The sequence below is a fragment of the Marmota flaviventris genome, chromosome 15 (genome assembly GCF_047511675.1).
Source record: "Marmota flaviventris isolate mMarFla1 chromosome 15, mMarFla1.hap1, whole genome shotgun sequence".
NCBI classification, from domain to species: Eukaryota; Metazoa; Chordata; class Mammalia; order Rodentia; family Sciuridae; genus Marmota; species Marmota flaviventris.
The window spans coordinates 7,978,495-7,999,923 of NC_092512.1; the positions used below are offsets into that span (position 1 = coordinate 7,978,495).

General features: G+C 50.8%; 1 protein-coding gene across 6 annotated transcripts in view; it reads left to right on the forward strand.

Annotated features, from left to right (window-relative positions):
- The window catches only part of Zfat (zinc finger and AT-hook domain containing), a 179,930-nt gene that overhangs the window by 146,418 nt on the left and 12,083 nt on the right, over positions 1–21,429 (forward strand). For 5 of the 6 annotated variants that reach the window (XM_027950491.2, XM_027950500.2, XM_071602100.1 and 2 more), the window contains 2 exons: positions 4,892–5,018; positions 5,497–5,627. In XM_027950491.2, coding sequence (XP_027806292.1) covers positions 4,892–5,018; positions 5,497–5,627 — 258 coding nt within the window. Of the gene's footprint in view, positions 1–4,891; positions 5,019–5,496; positions 5,628–21,429 lie in introns of those variants that run through there. The other variant, XM_071602101.1, reaches the window with a different exon arrangement.

Consider the following 21,429-nt stretch of genomic DNA (forward strand, 5'->3'; position numbering starts at 1 on the left):
CTCTTCCCACTAGTTAGCAGTAGCATCGCCCCCTCCCCAGGGCATCTGTTGAGGAAACCAAGAATGTCCGAGGCGTAGCAGTGTTCGTGTTCCCTGGCACTCACGATCACCCCAGGAAACAGAGGGGCCATGGCAGTGCATCCAGTGCTCACTTGAGGGGTCACAGTCCAAACACAGGTTCAGTAAAAATACTGAACAAAACCACCTCCAGCCTCTGTGTATAGTGGACATAAAACATAAATGACTTTCATGTTTAGACTTGGGTCTCAACCCCGAGATGTCTCATTTTATATAGAGATGTAGATGCACATGTATTCCAAAATCCCGAAAGTGTGAACTTGGAAGCACTTTTGTTCTCAAGCATTTCAGATAAGGGATGATAACTGGTGTGTGCCATGGTTAGTGTGCAGCCTTACATTTCTCAGGCTTTCATGCTGAGAGGGCCTGGAATCAGTGATACCTGAGCAGTGAGCATACCAGGGACCAGGTCTTGGTTTCTTTTTCTTTCCTTGGTACTGGGGATTGAACCCAGGGCAGCTTTAACCCTGACCTACATCCCCAGCCCTTTTAAATATTTATTTTGAGACAAGATCTCATCAATTTGCTGAGTGCCTCAATAAGTTGCGGAGGGTGGCCTAAAATTTCTTATCCTCCTGCCTCAGCTTCCCAAGTTGCTGGCGTTACAGGAATGCACCCCCACGCCCAGCGCAGGTCTTAGTGTCTAGTAGCATTCTCCGATAAGGAACATAGTTCCTTAGAAAAGTAGTTGATCACTGGGCTGAGGCAGAGAATATATAAGAGGATTCTGGAGCATATGTGGTACTAGAAATGTGCTCCAGACAGACAGTGATCGAAACAAAACAGAAAAGGAAAGGATGAAAAGGGGATGTATGTCAGAAGGAAACGAGAGGCAACCAGAAAGAGTTCTCAGTGGCCGAAGCTGAAAATTGAGTAACAAAATCAATACTGACCGCGTTGGATTATAACCCAAAGAATGAAGTATTCATGAGTCTGCACTGATATAAACAGGTGATTAAACAAATAAATGGGGGAGAAGGGACTATGCATACTCGTAGAGGATTCTGGTTAATAAATGTAGACAGATTTGGGGAAATAGAAAAACAGCTCAGGAGTGATGCTGTGGACAAGTTCCCTCTGAGATTGCTGAAACCACCGGGCAGGTGTGTAAGGGAAATAGGATGTTTGCATAACCTCAAGAATTCTCCACCCAAATATTTATTAATTGCAAAGGGAAAGGAAGTTCCTTTAGAGTGGAGCCTGTGGATAGACCTTACACAAGGGATGGAGGCTGGCCTCATCAGTAGTAAAATGTACTGACACTGGTACCAACTGGTTGATGTCACAAGAAGGGAGCTTTACAGAATTTTTCAGTCTCAGACTGTAAGAACCATCAGTCATGCCCAATCCTCTGAGTGATCACACACTAGGCCTGGAGTCCTCAGAATTGTCAAGATCATGAGTGACCAGGGAAGCTGTCACCTCCTGGAGGAGACTAAGGGATGTGGCGATTGAATTCCTGTGGGATGGGCTGCCAGCGTGGCTCTGCGGTGGAGCGCTGGCCTGGTATGTGCACGGCCCTGGTACCACCCCCACACGTGGGGTCCGGGGAGAGAACACAAGGAAGATCCGGTGGAGTCAGGTAGAGCCTGCCTGGCGGCACAGCACCAGGGTCCCTTTCTCAGTTTTGACAATGGTGCGGTGACCAGGAAAGACGTTACCATTAGAAGAGGCTGGCAGAGGGCATGCAGGAGCCCTCTGCGGTCCTGTCTTTGCACCTCCTGTTTAAGTCCACAGTTACTGCAAAATAAAGTAGTTATAGAGAATAAAGAGGTGGGCATTGTGCATTGGGAAGGGGGAAGGAGAGGGAAGGACAGGGGAGGGCTGCCTCTCCAGCACCCTGGGGTGTGTGTCTCACTCTGACATCATGGATATATGCTACATAGGAATAAACATTAAACTACGAAAAAGAAAGTCCTAAACATCGAGAGAAGAGGAAATGAATGATTCTAGCTATTCCTCAAGTTGGTGGCATAACAACAGACAGGAACTGTTTTGAGAGCCTTTAAAACAGTAATTGGATTGTACCTTCCTTAGGGGACATAACCTAAAGGCAAAAAGAATTGCACTCTTTTCCGTTACTTCCTGTTGGTGGTGGTAGGGGTGATACTGTTATTCTAAAGCTGTTAGTACTTAGTAAACACAGTGGAATACATAAAATACGTTTAATTTCATAAGCTTATAGTGCTGTTTGGGAAAAACAGCTCAAGAATCAGCCCTTTATTTTGAAAGTTGGTAATAAAAGCCAGGAATAAGCAATTGGCCAACCTTTCAAAAAAGAAAAACCCACCAGTGTGAGCATAACTAAAGATTTGGTAGGGGGAAGTTTTTCCTGTAGAAAATTACAATTTTGCAACCTTGTAATGATGCTGTGGGTCCAGCAGGGAGTGTCAGTTACTGCCAGTACTACACACGAGAGCCACGCAATGCACGTGTCCCACAGAGGGCGTGTGGTGCCACCCTGAAGCACTCGTGCCAGGAGGGGACTCTGCTCTGATCGTGCCTCAGCATCGTACTCCCAGCTGGTGGCAACTAGGGACAGAGGTTCAGATTGACTGTCCAGGGTGATGTGCTCGGCCGGTCAGGCTATTGGACCTGTGAGGCACTGCCTGCTTGCTTCAACAAACAGTCCCCAGAGGGAAGGCCAGCAAGGAGGAGCACATGTGGGGTTTTAAAGTCCTCTGAGATGGACAGTCACTTCTCAGGAATGACTTTCACTCAGGTTTGGTTTGAACCAGCAGTTAAAGCAGTAAGATAATTGGGGAAATTTGAATGTTACCTAGACACTAATAATATTCAGGGCTTATTGCTGAGTTTTTGAGGGTGACAGTGGAATTAAACTTACGTTTTGGAAAAGTTTTAGCTTTCAGATACATTCTAAAATATTTATAGAAGAAAAGATGATTCCTGGATTCACTTCAAAATAATCCAAGGGCAGGGCATGAAGTGTGTGTGGGGAAACCCTGCCTGCCATGAGTTGATGACTGTCAGACTGGGTGAGGGGTACGTGGAGGTTGATTGCACTCATCTCTCTGCTTTTGAGTATGTTGGCATTTTTTAATAATTTTTAAAGTAAGTATGAGCTTCTGAGTGACAGACTTTGAGTCCTGCCTCTATCTTCTACAAACTGCTTGACCTCGAGCTGTTGAACCTGTGGCCTTGGTCCTCATCTGAACAGTAGGCTAATAATGCCTGAGAGGCTTAGTAGGTTGGAGAAGGCTGTGTAAAGTGCTGGGCTCTGCCTCTGGCCCGCGGAAGCCCTGAGTACTGCTGGTGAGGCTGATGTCCTCTGTGGGGACACGGTTAATCCCCTGGCGTTTCAGAGTCATGCTGCAAGGATTTGCTTTCTTGAACTAAAGAGATGTGAGGCTTGGTTGTGATGTAAAGCTTGTTCCATCCTGGTCACTGGTCACTGGTCAATGCATGCAGCAGGCCTCCCTTCCAGCAGTGTCCACCTTAAGCAGAGCAAAAGCAGTTGACACAAAGCCCTACCCTTGACCCCACAAGTGAGACAGTTGAGCAGCCAATAAGCTGGGCCCTGTGGTCTCCAGGGGACTAACATGTTCCTATTCTAGGAGTTTGGGCTCTCTGGCTCTCAGGAATGCCTTACAAAGGCAGGTACAGGATTCTGTCTTGAAATTATTCAAGTGAACTATATTTGGAAAAAAATCCTAGTTTTTTAGAAGGTCAAATTTTTATAAATAAATTTCTAAAATGTCTTTTTTTCTTTCATTAAAATTATATTTTTCTCTTGAAAAACAACAAAAAACAAAAAGCGCTGTACTAAAATGCAGTCCCCAGAATGAGGTGGCATTCCATGAGGTGGCAGGCCTGGGTCCAGTGTTAGCTAAGACATGGCTCAGTGGCTCCTAAGGGAAATGCCTTTCTTTTTGTTGATTTCTGCATTCATCAGGTATTTATTGGGAGTCTCTTGTGTCAGCCTGGAAAAACCTGAATGGAGCTGGCCAGCTGGCTGTGAAAGGACAGGTGCCTGGACTGCCGGCCTCCGTCAGCTCCCAACGAGAGCTTATAGAGCGTGACTGTGGCTCCTCTAAGCCTCCTCGGAGGTCTTCCTTTTTCTCCTTCATTGCTGACAGTCCTGCCTCCTGCCTCATAGCTCTGCTCCCATGCCCAGCCCGACCTGAAGGAGACCATTGCTTTTATCCAGCTCTGTGAGAATTCTCCCCACTTCTCCCCTGCTGTCCCTCTCTGTACCTGTGATCGTCCTTCCCCATCACAAGTGCTGACCTAGCACGGATGGCTGTCTTGTAGTGAGTTTTGTTTATCGTACCTTCACATAGCTAACGGAATAGCGTGAACAGCTGGGATGCACTGGATTTCCCACACGCTGGCACCCAGGCTCTGCATGTCGTGTACTTACCCGTCCCCCCCTTTCTTCTCCTCCTCCCTACGGTTGGCTGCTCAGTTGCCTCTCTTAGCCCCATGGCCTGAGATCCCGTGTTAGGGGCAGATTCGTCGTGGCACTGATACCAGTGGGAGGAGATGGGGAAGCCACTGGTAGTGCATGTGCAAGAATAATAAGCATGCAGTTCTCTGACTGTGAGCAGCATCCTCTGCTCTTCCTCCTGCAAGAAGGAGGAATAAGAAGCTTCCACCAGAGCTGGTTTTAAAATCTTGGTACTTGCAAAGAGAAGGTTTCTCTTTGGGGATTATTTATTGGAGCAACTGATTTCTCAGGAAAGCTAGGTAAATGAGATGTTGCCAGTGTTGCTTTGTCTCAGTACATTGTCTTAAAGCCCCTGGGGGTTGGTCAGCCTGTTAGAAGACCACTTAGGTTTTGTTTTTATTTTAGCCAGCAACAGAAACATCTGAGGAGCCCTCCACCCAGTATCTCCACATCACAGAGGCCGAAGAAGATGTTCAGGGGACGCAGGCAGCTGTGGCTGCACTCCAGGACCTGAGATACACCTCTGAGAATGGTGAGGGCAAGTCTGTGGACACCTAGAGTGGGCCTGGATGAGTGAACTGTGAGTGAATGGTGTTCGTCCATGGACCCACCTCGAAAACCATGGCCTGGCCTTGAGAGTGCAGGGGTAGTCTGGCGCAAGGCCTCTGGCCCTGGAAAGGTTGCAGAATAGAGCCCCAGTGGCAGAGGCAAGTCTCTCAAGGCTGTTTTTTTCTTTTTTGGTGACTCAGTGACAGGTCTGTGAAATGGGGATAGAAGCACAATGCTGTCTCTTCATAGTTGCTCGAGGTTTGCAAGTTTTCTAGAGACAATGCTTAGTAAGCTATATAAAGTACCGTACAAATTATTTCTCTTGTCAAAATGAGCGATTATGCAGAACCTGTGTATCCTTTGGAAGAGGCCCGGTGAAGCACCCAGAGGGGAGGGTCCAGTTTTGCCGTGGGTGCCCTTCATAGGCCCTGATGGTCTTCTGTGTGCTTCTTCCTCCTAAGGTGACCGGCTTGACCCCACGGCCGTGAACATCCTGCAGCAGATCATCGAGCTGGGCAGCGAGACGCACGACGCCACCGCCGTTGCCTCCGTGGTTGCCATGGCACCTGGGACAGTGACCGTGGTGAAGCAGGTAAGGGCCCCCTCTGGGAAACCCCTGCTCCCTGTGTCACTGCACGTCCTCTGTCCTCTTATGTGGCCTGGGCATTAACTTGACTGGGGGTAGCTTGGGACAGAACTGGTCTAAGCTGGCGCATCTTCTCCTACTTTGATGATCGCGGGATTGCATCTTCAGTAGGTCTCTCTAGGGGCAGGGCTCAGGGGAGAGGCACAGTATATTTCAGAACACTCTGGGAACGCTTCATTTGTTTCATTTCAAAGCATTTCAGAATGAAAAGGAGCATGATGTGGACGTGTGGCTGCATCTGTGGTGAAAAGCAAAGCCCTCTTTGCTTGAGGCCTCAGCAGACAGTGGGCCAGTGGGAAGTTTGGGATCAGCCACAGAGGCCCGGCAGATTTCCCTACAGACTGCCCTTTTTAAATAGTAAGCATCACCTGTTCAGGTCCACACAGGCTAGGAGAAGAGCCATCAGCTTCCGAAGAAAGGTCACACCGTTTGGCTCAGCGCCTCCTGTCCTGAGCTGGACTTCCCGTCGGCACGGGGCACCCTTCCACCTATTCACACTTGTCTGTCCGTCTGCTGTCTCCTGCTTCACTTCATAAATGACTTAAGCTGGCTTACACAAGTACTTTCAAGACAGAAACACAAATGACAAACATCAGAACCAGGGAAATATATAATTTAGAATCAAAGTTCCAGTTCATGGTGGAGTTGGAAGTGCAGAGCATGGAGTTTTGTACAGCTCACGGTGCTTCCTTGGAGTCACTGGGAAGTGTTTACTAGGTGCCTGTTTCAGGTGGTATTCTGGTTGCTGGGGCTTCCGGTGGAAGCAGTGCCACCTTGGTGGTTACTCACTGGCAGGGAACAGGACAAACTCATGAATGAACCAGCAGGCCATAAAGGGTGGCCAAGGCAAACCAGCAAGTGGAGAGAGGCAGGAAGGGGAGGGTGGGATGGAGGTGAGGGACAAGGGGCTCTTCTATGGAGGGTCGTGGGGGGCACCTGCAAGAGGTGTGGGCTACCTGAGCTATCCAAACTTGACTGTAAATTTGGTTGTGAATTTTACAACTGAAAACAAGGAAACATGAAACAGTCAACAGGGAAGGGGCAAGCTTGGCCTTGACAGGTAGGGATGATTGTTACTGTGGCTCTCATGTGTACCCAAGGCTGTGTCCTGGCAACCTGCCTTTGGTGAGTCCCCATTGAGCCTCCCAGTATGGTCTTCATGACTTCCCTAAGTGTGCCCAGGGCATGGCTCAAAGCATGACATTCACGCCAAGTAACTCTCCGGACAATCAGAACATTCTGGCTCAACTCTGGAGTTCTTGGTCCATAGAGCAGACTTAGTTCTCCAGAGCAATGTTTGGATTGTGTGTCCTGCATACCTCCTCCAGGGCGGTATTTCCCTCAAGAAGGTCCTGGAGGGAAGTTGGACAGTAGGCAGCTGAGTGCTTCAGCCTGCTGTGACCTGCTGTTCTGCACTAGCTGAAAGCAGACCGTGTCCTTCCGGGCTCTGGCTTTTCAGCTTTCATTGGCATGTACTGGGTTGCAGTCTCAGATTGTCTTGTAAGTCTCTTCTGGAGCTTGGCATTTGTATCTTGGCATGTAGAGTGCTGAGCTAGACTTGGTGTTTCAGGAAGGTCTAATTGGGTCCTCCCATCCAGAGTGTCAGGAGGACTTTGCATGTTTCTGACAGGCCAGATGCTTTTGAGAATGTGGGAAGGTGCTACTGATAGTGATTTGTGTCTTCTTTCTAAGAACAGGATTGATTTACTGCTACTCAGGGGAATGATTTATTGAGCACCGGCGACGGTGCAGTGATACATGAGGTCGCCGTGTAGGATACAGCGTAGATGTGCTTCCAGGCATTAGACAGACAGCTCAGCAAGCATCCGCTACAACCAGTGTAAACAAGGAAAAGGTGTGTGCAGGAGGAGAAAGCAGCCATCCTGGAGAGCCTTCTCTTCCGTGAGCACGGGGCAGTGTGACACTGGAGAACTGTGGGGAGGAGCTGCCTACGGCAGTGTGTTTGTAGGAGGTCGTGTCCGCCTGGCCCAGCCCGGCTCACAGTGGCTGTTGGTACACAGCAGGTGGGAAGGTGGATGGATGGACTGATGGGCAGGTGGACATTAAACACTCATGCCTCTAGCAGAGGCGTTTGAAAGGCTGTTGCCTCTCCCAGGTGAAAGAATTCCCCTGAATTCATTTGTTCCATCATATAAATTGAAGGATAGATGAGTTGGTCTCAGTTCTTTTCTTCAGTTGAACTCTGATTTAGGACTTTCTTAGATGGGAAGTCATATCTGCCTAATGAGTGTCCTGAGCCACTCTCCTCCTGTACGTGCTGGGCAGAATGGTGCCCTCCTCTCTCTCCCCCTTGGGGAGCATGGCCTTGTGTTGGGGACATCCTCTTGCTCCCTCCAAGACCTCACAGAGTAGCTGCTCAATAAGTGTTTGTTAAGTAGACTTGACTATGCTGTGGATTTCACGTTTTGATTCTCCAGTTGTATCCTGTACATCAGTACTAGAGAGGTCAAAGCAAAACTTCCACCAGGCCCCGTGTTGCACACCTGTGATCCCAGCACCTTTCGGGGCTGAGACAGGAGGATCCAGAGTTCAAACCAGCCTCAGCAAAAGTGAGGCACTAAGCAACTCAGTGAGATCCTGTCTCTAAATAAAATACAAAATAGGGCTGGGGATGTGGCTCAGTGGTCAAGGGCCCCTGAGCTCAGTCCCTGGTACTAAAAAAAAAACAAAAAATAAAAAACAGCAAAACAGACACCTCATCCTAAAGCACGTGGTGCAGTATTGAAACCTGAACAGAGGTTTGGATGCACTGTTGTGGAGCAGATTGAAAGAGCTTTCTAAAATTCCCTGCTTTATATGCATCTTCTGTTAGGCCAAAGAAGAACTGTTGGTTCTTTATGTTCAAAAGTGTCCAGATTTCCTTCTCATATGCACAAAGCACTATATATACTGTTCATAATTTTCTTTTCCCCATGATCTACTTTTTCATTTGTTGTTTTTAGATATAGGGCAGTTGGTGTATTTAGACACACTATACATACATAGAGTGCAACCCACTCCAACTTGGATCCCATTCTTATGGTCGTACGTGACGTGGAGTCACATTGGTCTCAAATTCATATGTGAGCAGAGCAAAGTTATGTCCCATTCATTTCACTGTCTTATTCCATCCCCCTCCCTTTCGTTCATTCCCCTTTGTCTAATCCAACCCTACCACCCCTTACCTTTTACTGTGTGTTAGCATCCACATATTAGAGAGGACATTCAGCCTTTGGTTTTTAGGGACTGGCTTAATTTTGCTTAGCATGATATTCTCCATCTCCATCCATTTACCAGCAAATGCCATAATTTCATTCTTCTTTATGGCAGAGTAATATTCCATTGTATATTTTCATTCATCTGTTGAAGGGCACCTAGGCTGGCTCCATAGCTTACCTATTGTGAATTGACCTGCTATAAACATTGATGAGGCTGTGTCACTGTCCAGTAATATTAATATCACCATTCATCATTGGTAATTCAAAGTGATTAATGTCACGTATTTGAGGTTAGGGCTTAGCAGCACTCAGAAGGAAGAACCCTGGCCATTGCCAGGGAAGAAAATGAGGGCAGGCCTGTGGGGAGGCTGAGTATGGGGCAGTGGGGGCTAAGGGGAGTCTTTTGTTTCTGCTTCCTCTTACTTCTTGAAGAGACATGGACGAGATGGAGCCCATGGTTGGACCATCTGAGTCCTCACTGGACGCAGAAGTGTGTCCTGTGGACCCGCTACTTCCCTTTCCCCGTGTGTCGGCAATGCTGCCTCGGCATTGGGGATGTTTCGGTGAACAGTGGGATGAACGCAGTGGTCACAGTACTCATGTGGCCGTTGAGGAACGTGAAGCCCAGTAGGCGTAATATGTGGTGCATTTTCCTGGTGCGTCGGAGGTGAAGGGTGCAGAGGAAGAAAGGACAGTGCAGGCCCCGAAGAGCCTATCACCACAGAGGGCAGGGGATGTGGCCAAGTGCAATTGTGCCTCTGCAGCGGATGTCATCAGCAGGGCCAGCCTGCCCTGCCTTCCCGTCTCAGGGTGTTATTGTGAGGAACAGGGCTACCTTTTCACAGCGCAGCTTCCTCCTGCCAAGGTCAAGAGGATTTGACTGGCTACATTTATGATAATCCAGGAGCTTTTTATTCTTATAAATCTGTGTTGTTTCTTATTATAGAAGTTTTCTTATTATGGGGGACACTGGGTGCTTTGTGGGTGTTGACCCCCAAGGGTGAGGGACGGTCTCTCGGGGAGAAGGTCTCTGTATTGCAAGTGAAGTGGTCCAGATGGTTTGCTGTTCATTGTGTAGCTTTTACAAAACCAGGAAACTTCAGCGAGATGACCTTTCAGTCCAGATGTCACACGCGCTCTGCCCTGTGTGTGGGGCCCCACCTCGTGTAGCTCAGCCCAGCTCACGCTGTCCAGTGCCCTATGCTTTACCGAGCTCCCTTCCAGCAGCCGGTCACTGTCGCTCCTCTGCTGAGACTGTGAGAAAGCATATTCTCTTAGTGAGAATAATCCAGAGACTCAGCACGCACAGGGTGTGGGCGAATAAGCCAATGGCTCCTGGGTTGGCCGAGGCCGACACATCCCAAGACGGCATCAGCAAGCTCAGGTCCAAGAGCCAGTTGTGGTTTGGGTTTGGAGGCTGGCATGTTTCAGCTTGAGACCAAAGTCAGAGAAGACAATGCCCAGCTCAAAGTCGGCTCAGCAGAAGGAATCCCTTCTGATTTGGGGCTCTCCACCACTGTGACGAGGTACCCTGTAGTGAATCCTCCTCCCCACAGAGCAAAGAGAGCTTTTCACTTCATGATTTCAGAGGTTCAGAGTCTAAGATTGGGCGGACCCACGGTTGGCCTCTGGTGGGAGCATGTCTACGAATCTCCCCCAGTGACCTTGGGTCCACCTGTAAGTGCCCACCACTTCTCTGTACTGCCAACTGTTGACCAGGCCTTCAGTTATAGGCCTTCGAGGGACACCCAAACCAGTGTCACAGCCAGGGCAGCATGTCAGCCTCTTTACTCTCTTGGAGTCTGAGACTGATGAGATCCGCCCTCTGCTTCAGCTCGGTCCGCCAGTTAGTCTCCCCAAAAGCACTCTCACGGTGACATCTAGAGTAACGTGGTCAAATACCTGGACACCTCGTGGCCAGTCAGGTTGACACTCAAAGAGTGCAGGGCTCTGTTTGTCAGGGGAAGGCCGTTAGTTCATCCAGGGGTTATTACTCACTTGGGTGAATTCTCAGGTGTCATGGAGGCGATCTTGGTCCACAGATTTCATGGTGTTTGGAAACTGCAGGGATGCACACATGTGTTGGCAGCTCCATACTGCTATCACAGTTGACACCTTGGTTCAGGGCCCAGGAATCTTCGGTCATATAGGTGCCTGAGAGTCAGTTCAGGAGCTGCTGTCACAGTCATAGGGACCCCAGGGTCCTCGGTGGAGCACCTGCATCCTGTTGTAAGCAACCAGTGCTTGGCGTACTAATTGCCTTCCACAGGAGTAAATATCTCATACCCAATCTCTGTCCACGCAGGGCCACTCGCCTGCAACCCTAGAACCCCCTGCCCTGGCTCGTGTGTGGAGAGGTGTCACGCCTACTGCCGTCCATTCCCAGCTCTCCGCAGTACCCCCGGCATTGCCACTCTTCTGTTTAGTGCTTTCCTTCCTGTGCTAACTGTTTCAAACTGTCTGCTGGTGCCTTGTGGTAGAGAGCAGCAGGAAGGAGGAATGAAGTCTGTCTCTGACCTCAGGCACCCCTCAGCCTGGCCTCCTTCACAATCCCAGCATGCTTCCCATATACCAAGCTGTTGATTTATAAATAAATAAATAAATAAACAAATCAAGGCCAAAAAACTCATGTTGGTATCTAATTGCCATTGTAACGATATTGTGGGATGGGGCCTTGGAGAGGGGACTCAGTTATGGGGTCACCACCCTCATAAAGAAAGTTAGGCTTTTAAGAGTAGGTTGGTTATCTCAGAATCTCTCTCTCCCTCTCTCATCTAATGTGCTTGCATGCCTTTCTGCATGTCATGGTGCAGTAAGGAGACCTTCACCAGTTGGGCCCTGATTGTGGACTTCCCAGTCTCTGGAGCTTGAGCCAAATGTAACTCTTTTCTGGAACTTAGGCAGGCTATGGCATCTGTTATAGCAGCAGGAAAAAAATAAAAACAAAACAAGTCGTCAGGAATCCCAGCTCTGCCCACATCAACCCGCCTTCTCCCAGCCGCTGCTACTCTTGTCATCCTCAGGTGGTGGCTGTGGGTTGGCCCTGGAGGCTGAGGCTGAGGCGGGGAGCAGGCACCCCCTGGCTCAGTGTGCAGAGCTTAGTCCAAGAAGCCATTCTGGTGCTTACTAGGAAACCTGTGTTGGTTACCCGTCAGCACTGGGTCACTGTTGTTTGCAGCTTGTTGTTTTTGCAGGGAAATGTAATCTACTTTTCTCCTAAACCAGTTGCCTGTTGGCGAAGACCTGTGTATCTAGTCTGCCCTGTTAGAATTCCAGGCCCAAGCCTTCGGGTCCCTGAGCCCCTTTCTCACAGTGTGTCTGGACCAGGGCAGCTGCTGGGAAGACGCTGCCCTCAGAGGGACTTCTCAAGTGAAGCTTCTGGCCTGAGAGAAGCCTGGTACCCCAGGAGGTGTCTGCAAGGGGAGCCCAGACCTGGGCCCTCCCTGGGGGCAGTGTTGAGCATTTCATGATTGTAGCACAGTAACAGAGGAATATGGAAAGGGGTTTATGTGAGGCTTCAAAGTCTACTTTCACTATCACTTTTTAAAACAACCACTCTGTTGTATTAATTTGATTGTAAATATGTAGCAAAAGGCCTGGCTGAAGAACTCTTGAAAGATCCTCATCCAGGAGATAGTGTCTGTCTGAATTGCCTTAAAGCGGGACCTGGGTGAAACCTCTCCTCTTATCTTGCTCAGTAGGACTGGGTGAAGTCCTTCCTTTTTCCATTATCTCCACTATCTGATGAGGAAATGGAATTTCACCTCTTTTGTTCCCACAGAGGCACTTTTTTGAGGCATACTGTAGACAACCTCTCCCGACTTCCAGGCGCTCCACATAGTGGAGATAAAAGGGGAGGTGTCCCTAGCTTGTCTCCCCCTCCTGTTTCCTTTCCCCTTCAGAGCCTGCCCTGCTGTGCGGCGTCCTGTTGCCTGTGTGGCCACAGCTTGTCCTAACAGCAGGTGGACGCCCAGTACCCTCAGTTGTGCCATTTACTCTACTTTCCTCTTACTGTTTTTGGTCATTGTTATGGTTCCTCTAAGGATTCTTCCTAGAAGATAAAGAAAAAATGTACTCACACACACATGCACACACCTGCACCCACACATACACATTATACACGCACACATACACTCACATGTGAATACACACATACATGCATATACACAGGTGTGCATATATGCTCGTGCACAAGTGCACACACATGCATATACACATGCATGCATGTATACATGTGCATACATGCACACACATGAATACACATGCATAGTGCACACGTGCATATTCACATACATACATACACACAGTGCAGTTTCTGCTCATTCACTGTCACTTAAAGGTGGATTAAGCACCTTTGGAAGATCGATGCAAGGGGATCCCAGATGCCCTTTGGATAATCAGAGCCATTGTATATCACAGGGACTGAGGGCAAAGCTTCCTTCGCCCAGGTGATCTGATGCTGGATGTGCAGGCATGCGACCTGGACTCTGTGCAGAAGTCTATGATCCAAGTTTAACTTTTGTTGTTTGATCCCCGCTCTTTGGATCTTTGCACAATGCCAAAGTCTCACTGAGGACTGTTTCCCCCTCGCAGCTTTACTATGAGAACCACTTTTCAGCTGCAAGTTTTGGTTGGTTGATGAGCTTCTGCTCCTGCCTAAAGAACTTCACAGTACAATTCATTTGGTCCTGGGCCTCTGCCAGCTTTAATTATATCCAGCTCCTAATTATACATACAGGTAGCCTCTTCAAGTCTGATCATCCTTCCCATTCTCTACAGAATGTGTATTCTGCAGCTGCTGCATGGTCACCTTCAGCCCTGTAGATGCAGAGACAGAAAATGCGTTTATCACAAGAGTGATGGCTTGCTCTTGTCACTTAACACCACCCTTGTCCTTTGTAGGCCTTTCTTGGTTCCCCTTAGCTGTTTGAAACTTTTCTTTTTCATTGTGTTAAATAAAAGCTCTTTCAGAGATTTCTGTTTCTGGCATAATTTCTGATGACTTGATGTGCCTAATTCTGTTTTCAAAGTTCTTTTGTTACTTACTGAGCCCTCTAATGCCATGGTAGTTACTGAAAAATTGCATCATTTTGTGAAATCTTCAATTAGTCCTATGATATGTCCATGGCCATATGAGAAATGGGCTGGAAAAACTGGGCATCCCCACCAGGGCCTTTCTCTGTTCTGTTGAGCCCCTTTCCCCTGTTACCCACCTTCAGCTGGCCGAGGATGCTAGCCCGTTGAACTCGCTTCTCCCTTCTCTTCCTTTTCCCAAGCCCCATTTTCTATGATTGGTCTCCAGTAGGCAGTGACTCTGGCTGCTGCTGTCTGCAGAATCTCGCCTCCTTTGAGTTTTAATATTGCTAAGTTTACTACTGTTTGCGTGGTGCTGGTCCTGGCCTGCATCCTCAGCCTTCTGTGTGATCCCTTCCCCTCCTCCCTGACGCTGCTACCTGCACGTTCACCTGGCTGGCTGAGATCACATAGCCTGTTTCAGCTTTGGGCCCAAGGCTGCGCTGGCCCTAGCAGTCGCAGGCCAGAGCTGTCAGCCAGTCAGCGTGAGAGGCGATGCAGGCCTTCCTTGGCTTTGCCCTTGGACAGTGCAGCTCCAAGCTGGCCCTTGCTCTTCTCTACATTCCCAGGGGACAGTAGTTGCCACCCTGGCCAGAGGAATTTCCCTAAGCTAGAATGCTTCACTTTCTGCCCCTCCTCTCCTCCCCATATGTGTTACCCACTTGTAAATATTTGGGGGCTCAAGCTAGACCTCCTCACTTCTCCCTCTCCACATCTGACCTTCAGCATGTTCTCTGGCCTTCACCTCCTGTCATGCCTCAAATAGTCCCTCTGTCTCTGTGGCTGCCACTTTTATCCAAGCCAAAATGTAGTCCCTGGGCTAGCCGCGTGCGCTTCAGGGGCATGTTAGAATGAAGTCTCTGGCCCCACCCCAGGCCTCCCCTGCCATACTCTGCACTCTCCCAGCATCCTGTCCACGTCAAGCACATGTCCATGTCAGTCTCCTGCCTGGCTAGTCCACTCTTCTCTGGCCACACTGCGTTGTTCCTGCGGCTCCGAGGTCTAGCTTACCTAAGGAGGACAGCTCAGCCTTTTCAGTTTCAGCTATCATCGCGTCCTTCACTCAGAGCCCTCCAGTGACCTGAGAAGGGCCCACAAAGTAGACTAGAGCCTCACAGGCCTGCAGTCCCCCTGGGCACCTGCCTCCCATCTCCCTTTCCTCCCCTTGCTCATCACACACCAGCCCCTGGACTGCCTTCCCTCCCCTGCCTAACTGAGCCTTCAGGTATGTGTTCTTGGCCCCGGCTGCACATGGCCAGTCTAGCAAGGTCTCTAAGCCTCTTCAGCCTCTCAGGACTGTAGGAGTGTTGTTCTCCAGGACCCGTGAATATGATGAGCTGTCACCACCAATGGGTCGTCGTAGGCCACATGGTGGGCCCTAAAAGGAGGCTTACCCACCTGAGCCTAATCAAATCCCCGAGCCCAAAGACAGAACTTTCCCTCCTGGTAGCAGACTTCAGCACAGTGAGAAATGGGAAGGACTTGAATTATTCCAAGCCACGACCACAGGCTGACTTTGGTAAGCAGAGAGTGCCTAGGGTCTCAACACCAGCACTTCCGCAATAGCCTGTAGCACCCCACCATGTGGGGTTCTGCTCAGTGAAAAGCCTGCAGCCATTTGTGGGCTTCCTGCTTCCCCAGGAGCAGAAATTCAGGACTGAGGGGTCCTAAGGTCACTCTCTTGATATTACCGCAGCCTGTGGGAGAAGAGGATATGGAGTGGCCATACTCTGGGAGAAGACCCACCTTACCTATGCTGACCACGAGAGTAGAAGATCTGGGAGAAGCTGCTTTCACATACAGGCAGTCACTACAAAAAAGAAATGCAACTGCGTCAGTGTGGACTGTCAGAAGGGGATCCTCCTCCCCTGAGGGCTGAAGCTCTTCTCCCACTCTGGGCACTGGTGGAGATGGGGGAGGGCAGGTACACCCCCATCCCAGCTCTTGGGCATCTTAGTTTGGCTGTCTGCTTTTCTCCCCATCAGTTGAAACTCCTTGCAAGTGGCTGGAGACCTGGTGCCCTCTGCCTCCAGGGTCTCCAGCACTTGGATCACTGCTGGCACACACCGTAGAGGCTGCTTAGAGTTCAGAACTTCAGACTAGAGGTCAGGTGGAGGAAAGCGGCTAGTGGGGCTGAGGTTGGGAAGCCTGGGGATCTCCAGGCTGGCTGGGGGTGCTTTGCCAGCTGACAGAACAAAGGGTGTCTCCCAAGGTCGTGTCTCAGGGTAGAGCAGCCCTTGGTATAGCCAGCAGTACAGCAAGACTGCCTGGGTTGAGCCCAGATCTCACTTGACAACACTTGACTGCTCTTTGAACTTCTGTTTCCTTCTCAGTAAAATGTTAAAATAATAGAGCCTGCCCCATGGGTTTCTTGTGTGGGTGTTGCAAACAAAGCAGGTGGCCCTGAGCCCCCACATGCTAAGCCTCCGTAAACTCTCAGCTCCTGTGGTTGCAGACACAGCACGATTCCCTAGGCCCTGACTGGGCTGTGGAACTGAGCCCTGCTCCGTCCCCTTGGGGGCTCCCATCCAGCAAGCAGCAGGCACTGTCCGGGCTCTCTGCTGGGCACCAGGAGCCCAGCTGGGAAGGACATTGCCTCTCTCTAGGGGAGCTCATTGCTTCAGGAGGACAGTTACACTAAGGTAACCAGGCCGAGGCTCAAAGCTATCTGCCCCCTTACACCATCTAGTTGTTGGGGCAATCTGACCTCAGGCAAGGTCCCAGGGAGGCCATTGGACTGGAGGTTTGTGTCTCCACAGAATTCATGTGTTAAAATCCGGCCCCCAATGTGCTGGGCGGTGCTGGGAGGCCAAGACTTTGGAAGGTGATTAGGTCATGAGGATGGAGCCCCCATGGGTAAAATCACTTTCCTTAGAAGAGGAGGCCAAAGCGCTAGCTCACACTCCTTCCACCAGTGAGAATACAGGGCAGTCAGCTGTCCTCACCCTTGGGGCCCTCCCCAAGCCTAACCATGCTGGCACCCTGACCTCAGCCTTTCAGTCTCCGGCACTGTGAGAAATGGACCTGTGCTGTGTGTGAGCCACCCCGTTTAAGGAGCTTTGTTACAGCAGCCTGAGCCGAGGAAGGCAGAGGCCAGTTGAAATGGCTGATGCTGAAAGCCGTTGCCCACAGTGAAGGAGAGCTGGGCCTGGAGCTTGAACAAGCAGCACGTGCAGATCTGGGCACGGGCCCAGAGAGAGTCGCGTGTGGTGGGTCTTCATATCCGAGAGGAAGCCACAGTGAGCGAGGAGAGGTGGCCCCATCATCGGGTGAGTGGGAGTGGCACCCTGTGGGTGACAGCATGGGACCTTAGACTCCTGCACCAGCCCCTGTGGGGCAGGATCAGAGCTGCATGTAAGAAGGGGTTGACGGTCTCTTTTTCTGTCCACGGATCTGTTTGCTACTGATATCTTCGTTAAGTTTGTTAAGTGGTGCAGGCGATTTAGCTGGATGGTGTTTCATTACGAAGACATATTTCAGACAGCACTGTGGCCCTGTCGCCCTGGGTTTGGATTCCTGCCTCCTCGGGTGGGCGGGGCTCTGGCGGCACAGGGAGGAGCCCAGCCTGGCTCTCGCCTGCTTCACTCTCTTCTTCCACTCCGCTGTCCAGCAGGCCTCCTCTGGGGTCTTGCCAGGGCTTGAGGTCCTCATGTCTGAGGATAGGGAGAGAAACTGCTAGAGGAAGCAGACTGCTGGACTGGGGGGAAGTCGGCCCAGAAAAGACACCTCGGCTTCCCCAGCTGGCATGGAGAGGGCACCTCAGGGTGGCAGGTGGGGCAGAGGCAATCGCATCCTGCCTCTTGGCCTGCACCTGCATCAGGCTGACACGGCGTGGGCAGAGAGGAAAGCTGCGGCCTGCAGGGATGGTTACTCGGGTGGTTTTGTGAAGACCGGGCATGGGGGTGCCTCTCCCTGAGGGGGTGCAGCAGGAGTGGCCCACACTGCAGCGAGGGCATTGGTGAGAGGAGAAGAGCCTGACTCTGAGGGGATCTCCAGGCTGGGTGGAGATCAGGGAGGAGCGGCCCCCATGCGAGTGCCTGGCAATGATACGAGCCCTGCGTGCAGCGTCCGGCACCAAGAAAAATGGAAATGCAGAGTCTGTGTGCTTAAAGGTCAGCAAAGTAAAGAGCCATGCACGGTAAGCCTGTCTAAATAGCAGCAGACACTCTCCAGTCAGCTGCCGCCGCCTCCCTCCTCACTGCGGCTGCACCGCCGTCTGTTTCAGTGGGGTTTTAAAACAGTCCTGAGGGACACACTAGGATACGAGAATCCCAGTCAGCGTCTAATGAGTGCCTACTGTGCAGGGGCATGTGCTAAGCACACAGTGGTGCAAGCTCACAGGGAGCTCTGCTCAGTGAGGAGATTGGGCCCTTGCAGATTCTTTCCAGAAGGGCTGGCATCCAGCAGCCATCAGGAGTCCTGTGCCCGGCACTGACCCCTCCACCTCTCCTTGTTCTCACTCTCAGAGAATTAGCCCTGTTGCAGGAGAAAGTTTTTTTCTTTCCAGGTGACTGTTTAGACCCAACCTCCTTAGTCAGAGAAGCACAAGGTGTTCCGGCCGGTGAGTCCTTTTTGCTGTGCAGTGGGTTGAAACCTCTGTGTCCTCTTCCCCTGGTGCAGAGGCCAGGGGGAAGCCTGCCTGTGGCGCCTCTCCCTATTTGCAGGACCCTCTCACCACATAGAGAGCTGGCCCTTCCTGATTGGCTTGGGCCAGGTGCTGCTGGACATATCATGCCACAGTGGTCCCCTCTGTGCAGCAGAGCTACATGCCCTAGTGCTCAACAGACGGGTTGTAGCCGCCCAGCGCCCAGGAGGCCCAGCACCTTGGACCTGGAGAGACACGCAGGGAGATGACTGTCAGCGAGCAGCCATTACAGTTTGGGCTTAGGACCGTGCATGTCGTGTATTTCCAGAAAAGTCTGCTGTCTCCTTACAACCAAGAAAAAAGCGGGTGGCAGGGCAGGCTGCGTGCCTCCCCTCCAGGAGTGCAGTCTGGCCGGGAGGGGAGTCCGAGCCTCCTCGCTCCCTCCCATCCTCTCCGTTTTAGAAGGCTTTCCTTCTTTCTTGACATCTGGAATGGTTCCTTCCTGCCTGTGAATATCTCGATATTTTCACTAGTTTCTTGCAGATAACATCCCTGTTTTTGTCGTATGTGTACATACATTTTCTAGAGTTAGGAATTTATGTTTTTTTTTAACAAACCACATTCATTTATGCCGTCTCTGCACATAATTTGGGATCACGTTTGCCATTTCTTTCTTTCTGACGCGTGCGAGACTGCTCTGAGCCCGGGGCTGTGAAAGCGAATGTGTGTGCTTGTGACCCTCATAAAGTGGCTCTGCCTTCCACCCTCTCAGAATGCAGGGGACCGTGGCCTGGCTGTCATCTAAGCAGAGGGAGAAGCCCTAGTTGCTAGGGAGGGTGAGCTCCTGCCCTGGAGCCTGAATGTCCCCCATGGTGTCACCTAGAAGAATCAGCTTTGGGGTTCTTTGCTTGTTCTTGTGCTTGGCTCTCGTGGGCTCTTTGTCTATAGCCCTCTAACTCTCACCATGTCATGGAGTCGGGGAACGTCTGAGGTAAAGGGGACCTCAGGAGATGTTGGTGCCCTTCAGTAGGGAGTCCTTCACTGTACCCTTTCCTTTGATCTTGGCGTCGGGGAACACTAAGCAGCAAGGCCCAGCTCAGCCAGTGACAAGAGCTCGGCTCTGGAGAGGAGGATGGGATGGAGCCCAGCCTGGCTTTCTAGTTCCAGGCAGAGCTGGGCACAGCAGGGTAGGTCATCTTAGGAGACGGGCAGCTTGGCCTGCTCACAGGGTCTCCACCCCACAGAGCTGGTGCTCTTACTGAATGGCGAATGTTTTGTAACATCTGTTACCATCCCAGGATGAAATTCATAGATACTCTACATGCGTGCCAAATGGAAGGCATGCCAGTGTCCTAACTATAATGGCAAGGAGAAGCAAATGCAGTCCCTTACAGCACACCAGTAAGAATCTGTTACTACTCAGCCATGGCTGCCTAAGAGACAGAGGTTGGCAGAACAGTGGCCCCCGGAGATGCCCAAGTCCCAACCCCAGAACCTGTGCATGGTAGGTTCTGCATGACAAGAAGGAATAAAAGTTGCTGATTGGCTGAATTTAAGATGGGCAGGTTGACCTGCATCCTGTGGAGGGCTCAACCTCATTGCCCCTTTATGTGGGGCAGAAGAAGTCAGAAGAGTCGGAACCAGAGGACTGCATCCAGGGATTCCCCAGCCACTGCTGGCTTTGGAGGTAGAAGGAGCCACAAGCCAAGGTGAGCAGGTGGCCTCTAGAAGCCGGAGAAGCCAAGGAGGAATGCAGCCCTGTGATGTGGTGGTTTCAGACTTCTGAACTCCAGAGCTGTAAGATGATAAAACTGGGTTGTTTTCAGCTGCTAAGTTTGTGGTCACCTGAGCATAAGTCTGCGAGGGATGCACCAGCTTCCAGCCAGGCTGAGCGGAGGTGGAGTGGGGGGTCCAGACATGTGAGCAGCATGCAGACGCTGGGGGCTTTCCTAAGCAGAACAACTGCAGCCTTCCCTCAGCGTGCACAGCAGGTGTGCACCTGTGAAATCTCTGCTTATGTGCAATTCAGAGTTAGGATCCAGGCTCAGGGGATCATAAACAGGGCTGTTGTTTAGTCCTCGTGACTGGAGGGACATTTAGAAGTGGTTTGAGAGAATAGTTCTTGGTCGTGCATTGCCATCCACCCCCACAACTTCCCTAACATCTCTGCAGAGGGCGGAGGGTTGTGCCTCTGAGATCACAGGCTTTCCTCGCAGTGCAGGGAGAGGAGTGTGACACAGAGGACAGCGAGGTGGAGAGGGAGGCCAGCGGCAAGTGTGCTTCTCCTCTCCAGGCTGCCAGTGGGAGCAGCCCTGAGGGAGCTGGGAAGGCAGGGTGTTTTCTCCAGACTCCTGAGGGGTAGCCGGTCCTGCTTTCTGGATGTAAGCAGGCAGGGAGGGGTCAAGAGTGACGCCCCCAGAGGACGGGAGTCCCAGCATGGTGCTCTTGGAACAGCTGGTTGAATTGCACTAGCACCAGGGAGCTCGTCACATCAGTTCTGAGACAAGGAGTGTGTTCTGTGTCCCCTGTTGTCAGTCCTCGCCCCCCAGGACAGTCAGTATGTCTAGCTGTCCCCTCAAATGACATTGTGCCATATATTGGAAGACGCGGGCATCTTTTTGACTGTGCATCTTCTCTAGCCCGGATGGCTGTGTATCCAGTGACTGTTTTTAAAGCTAGGCCGCTGTCTTTGAGTGCTGTGTGATGGGTCTTAAGGCCTCTTTAAGGTTGGCCTCAGGTGTGATGTTACGACCTCACGGTGTTATGGTTTAGATGGGATGTGCCCCGCAAAACTTTATGTGTGAGATAATTCAAGAAATGATGCAGTTATGAGAGCCTTAACCTAGTCTGTGCATAAATCCTCTAGTGGGGT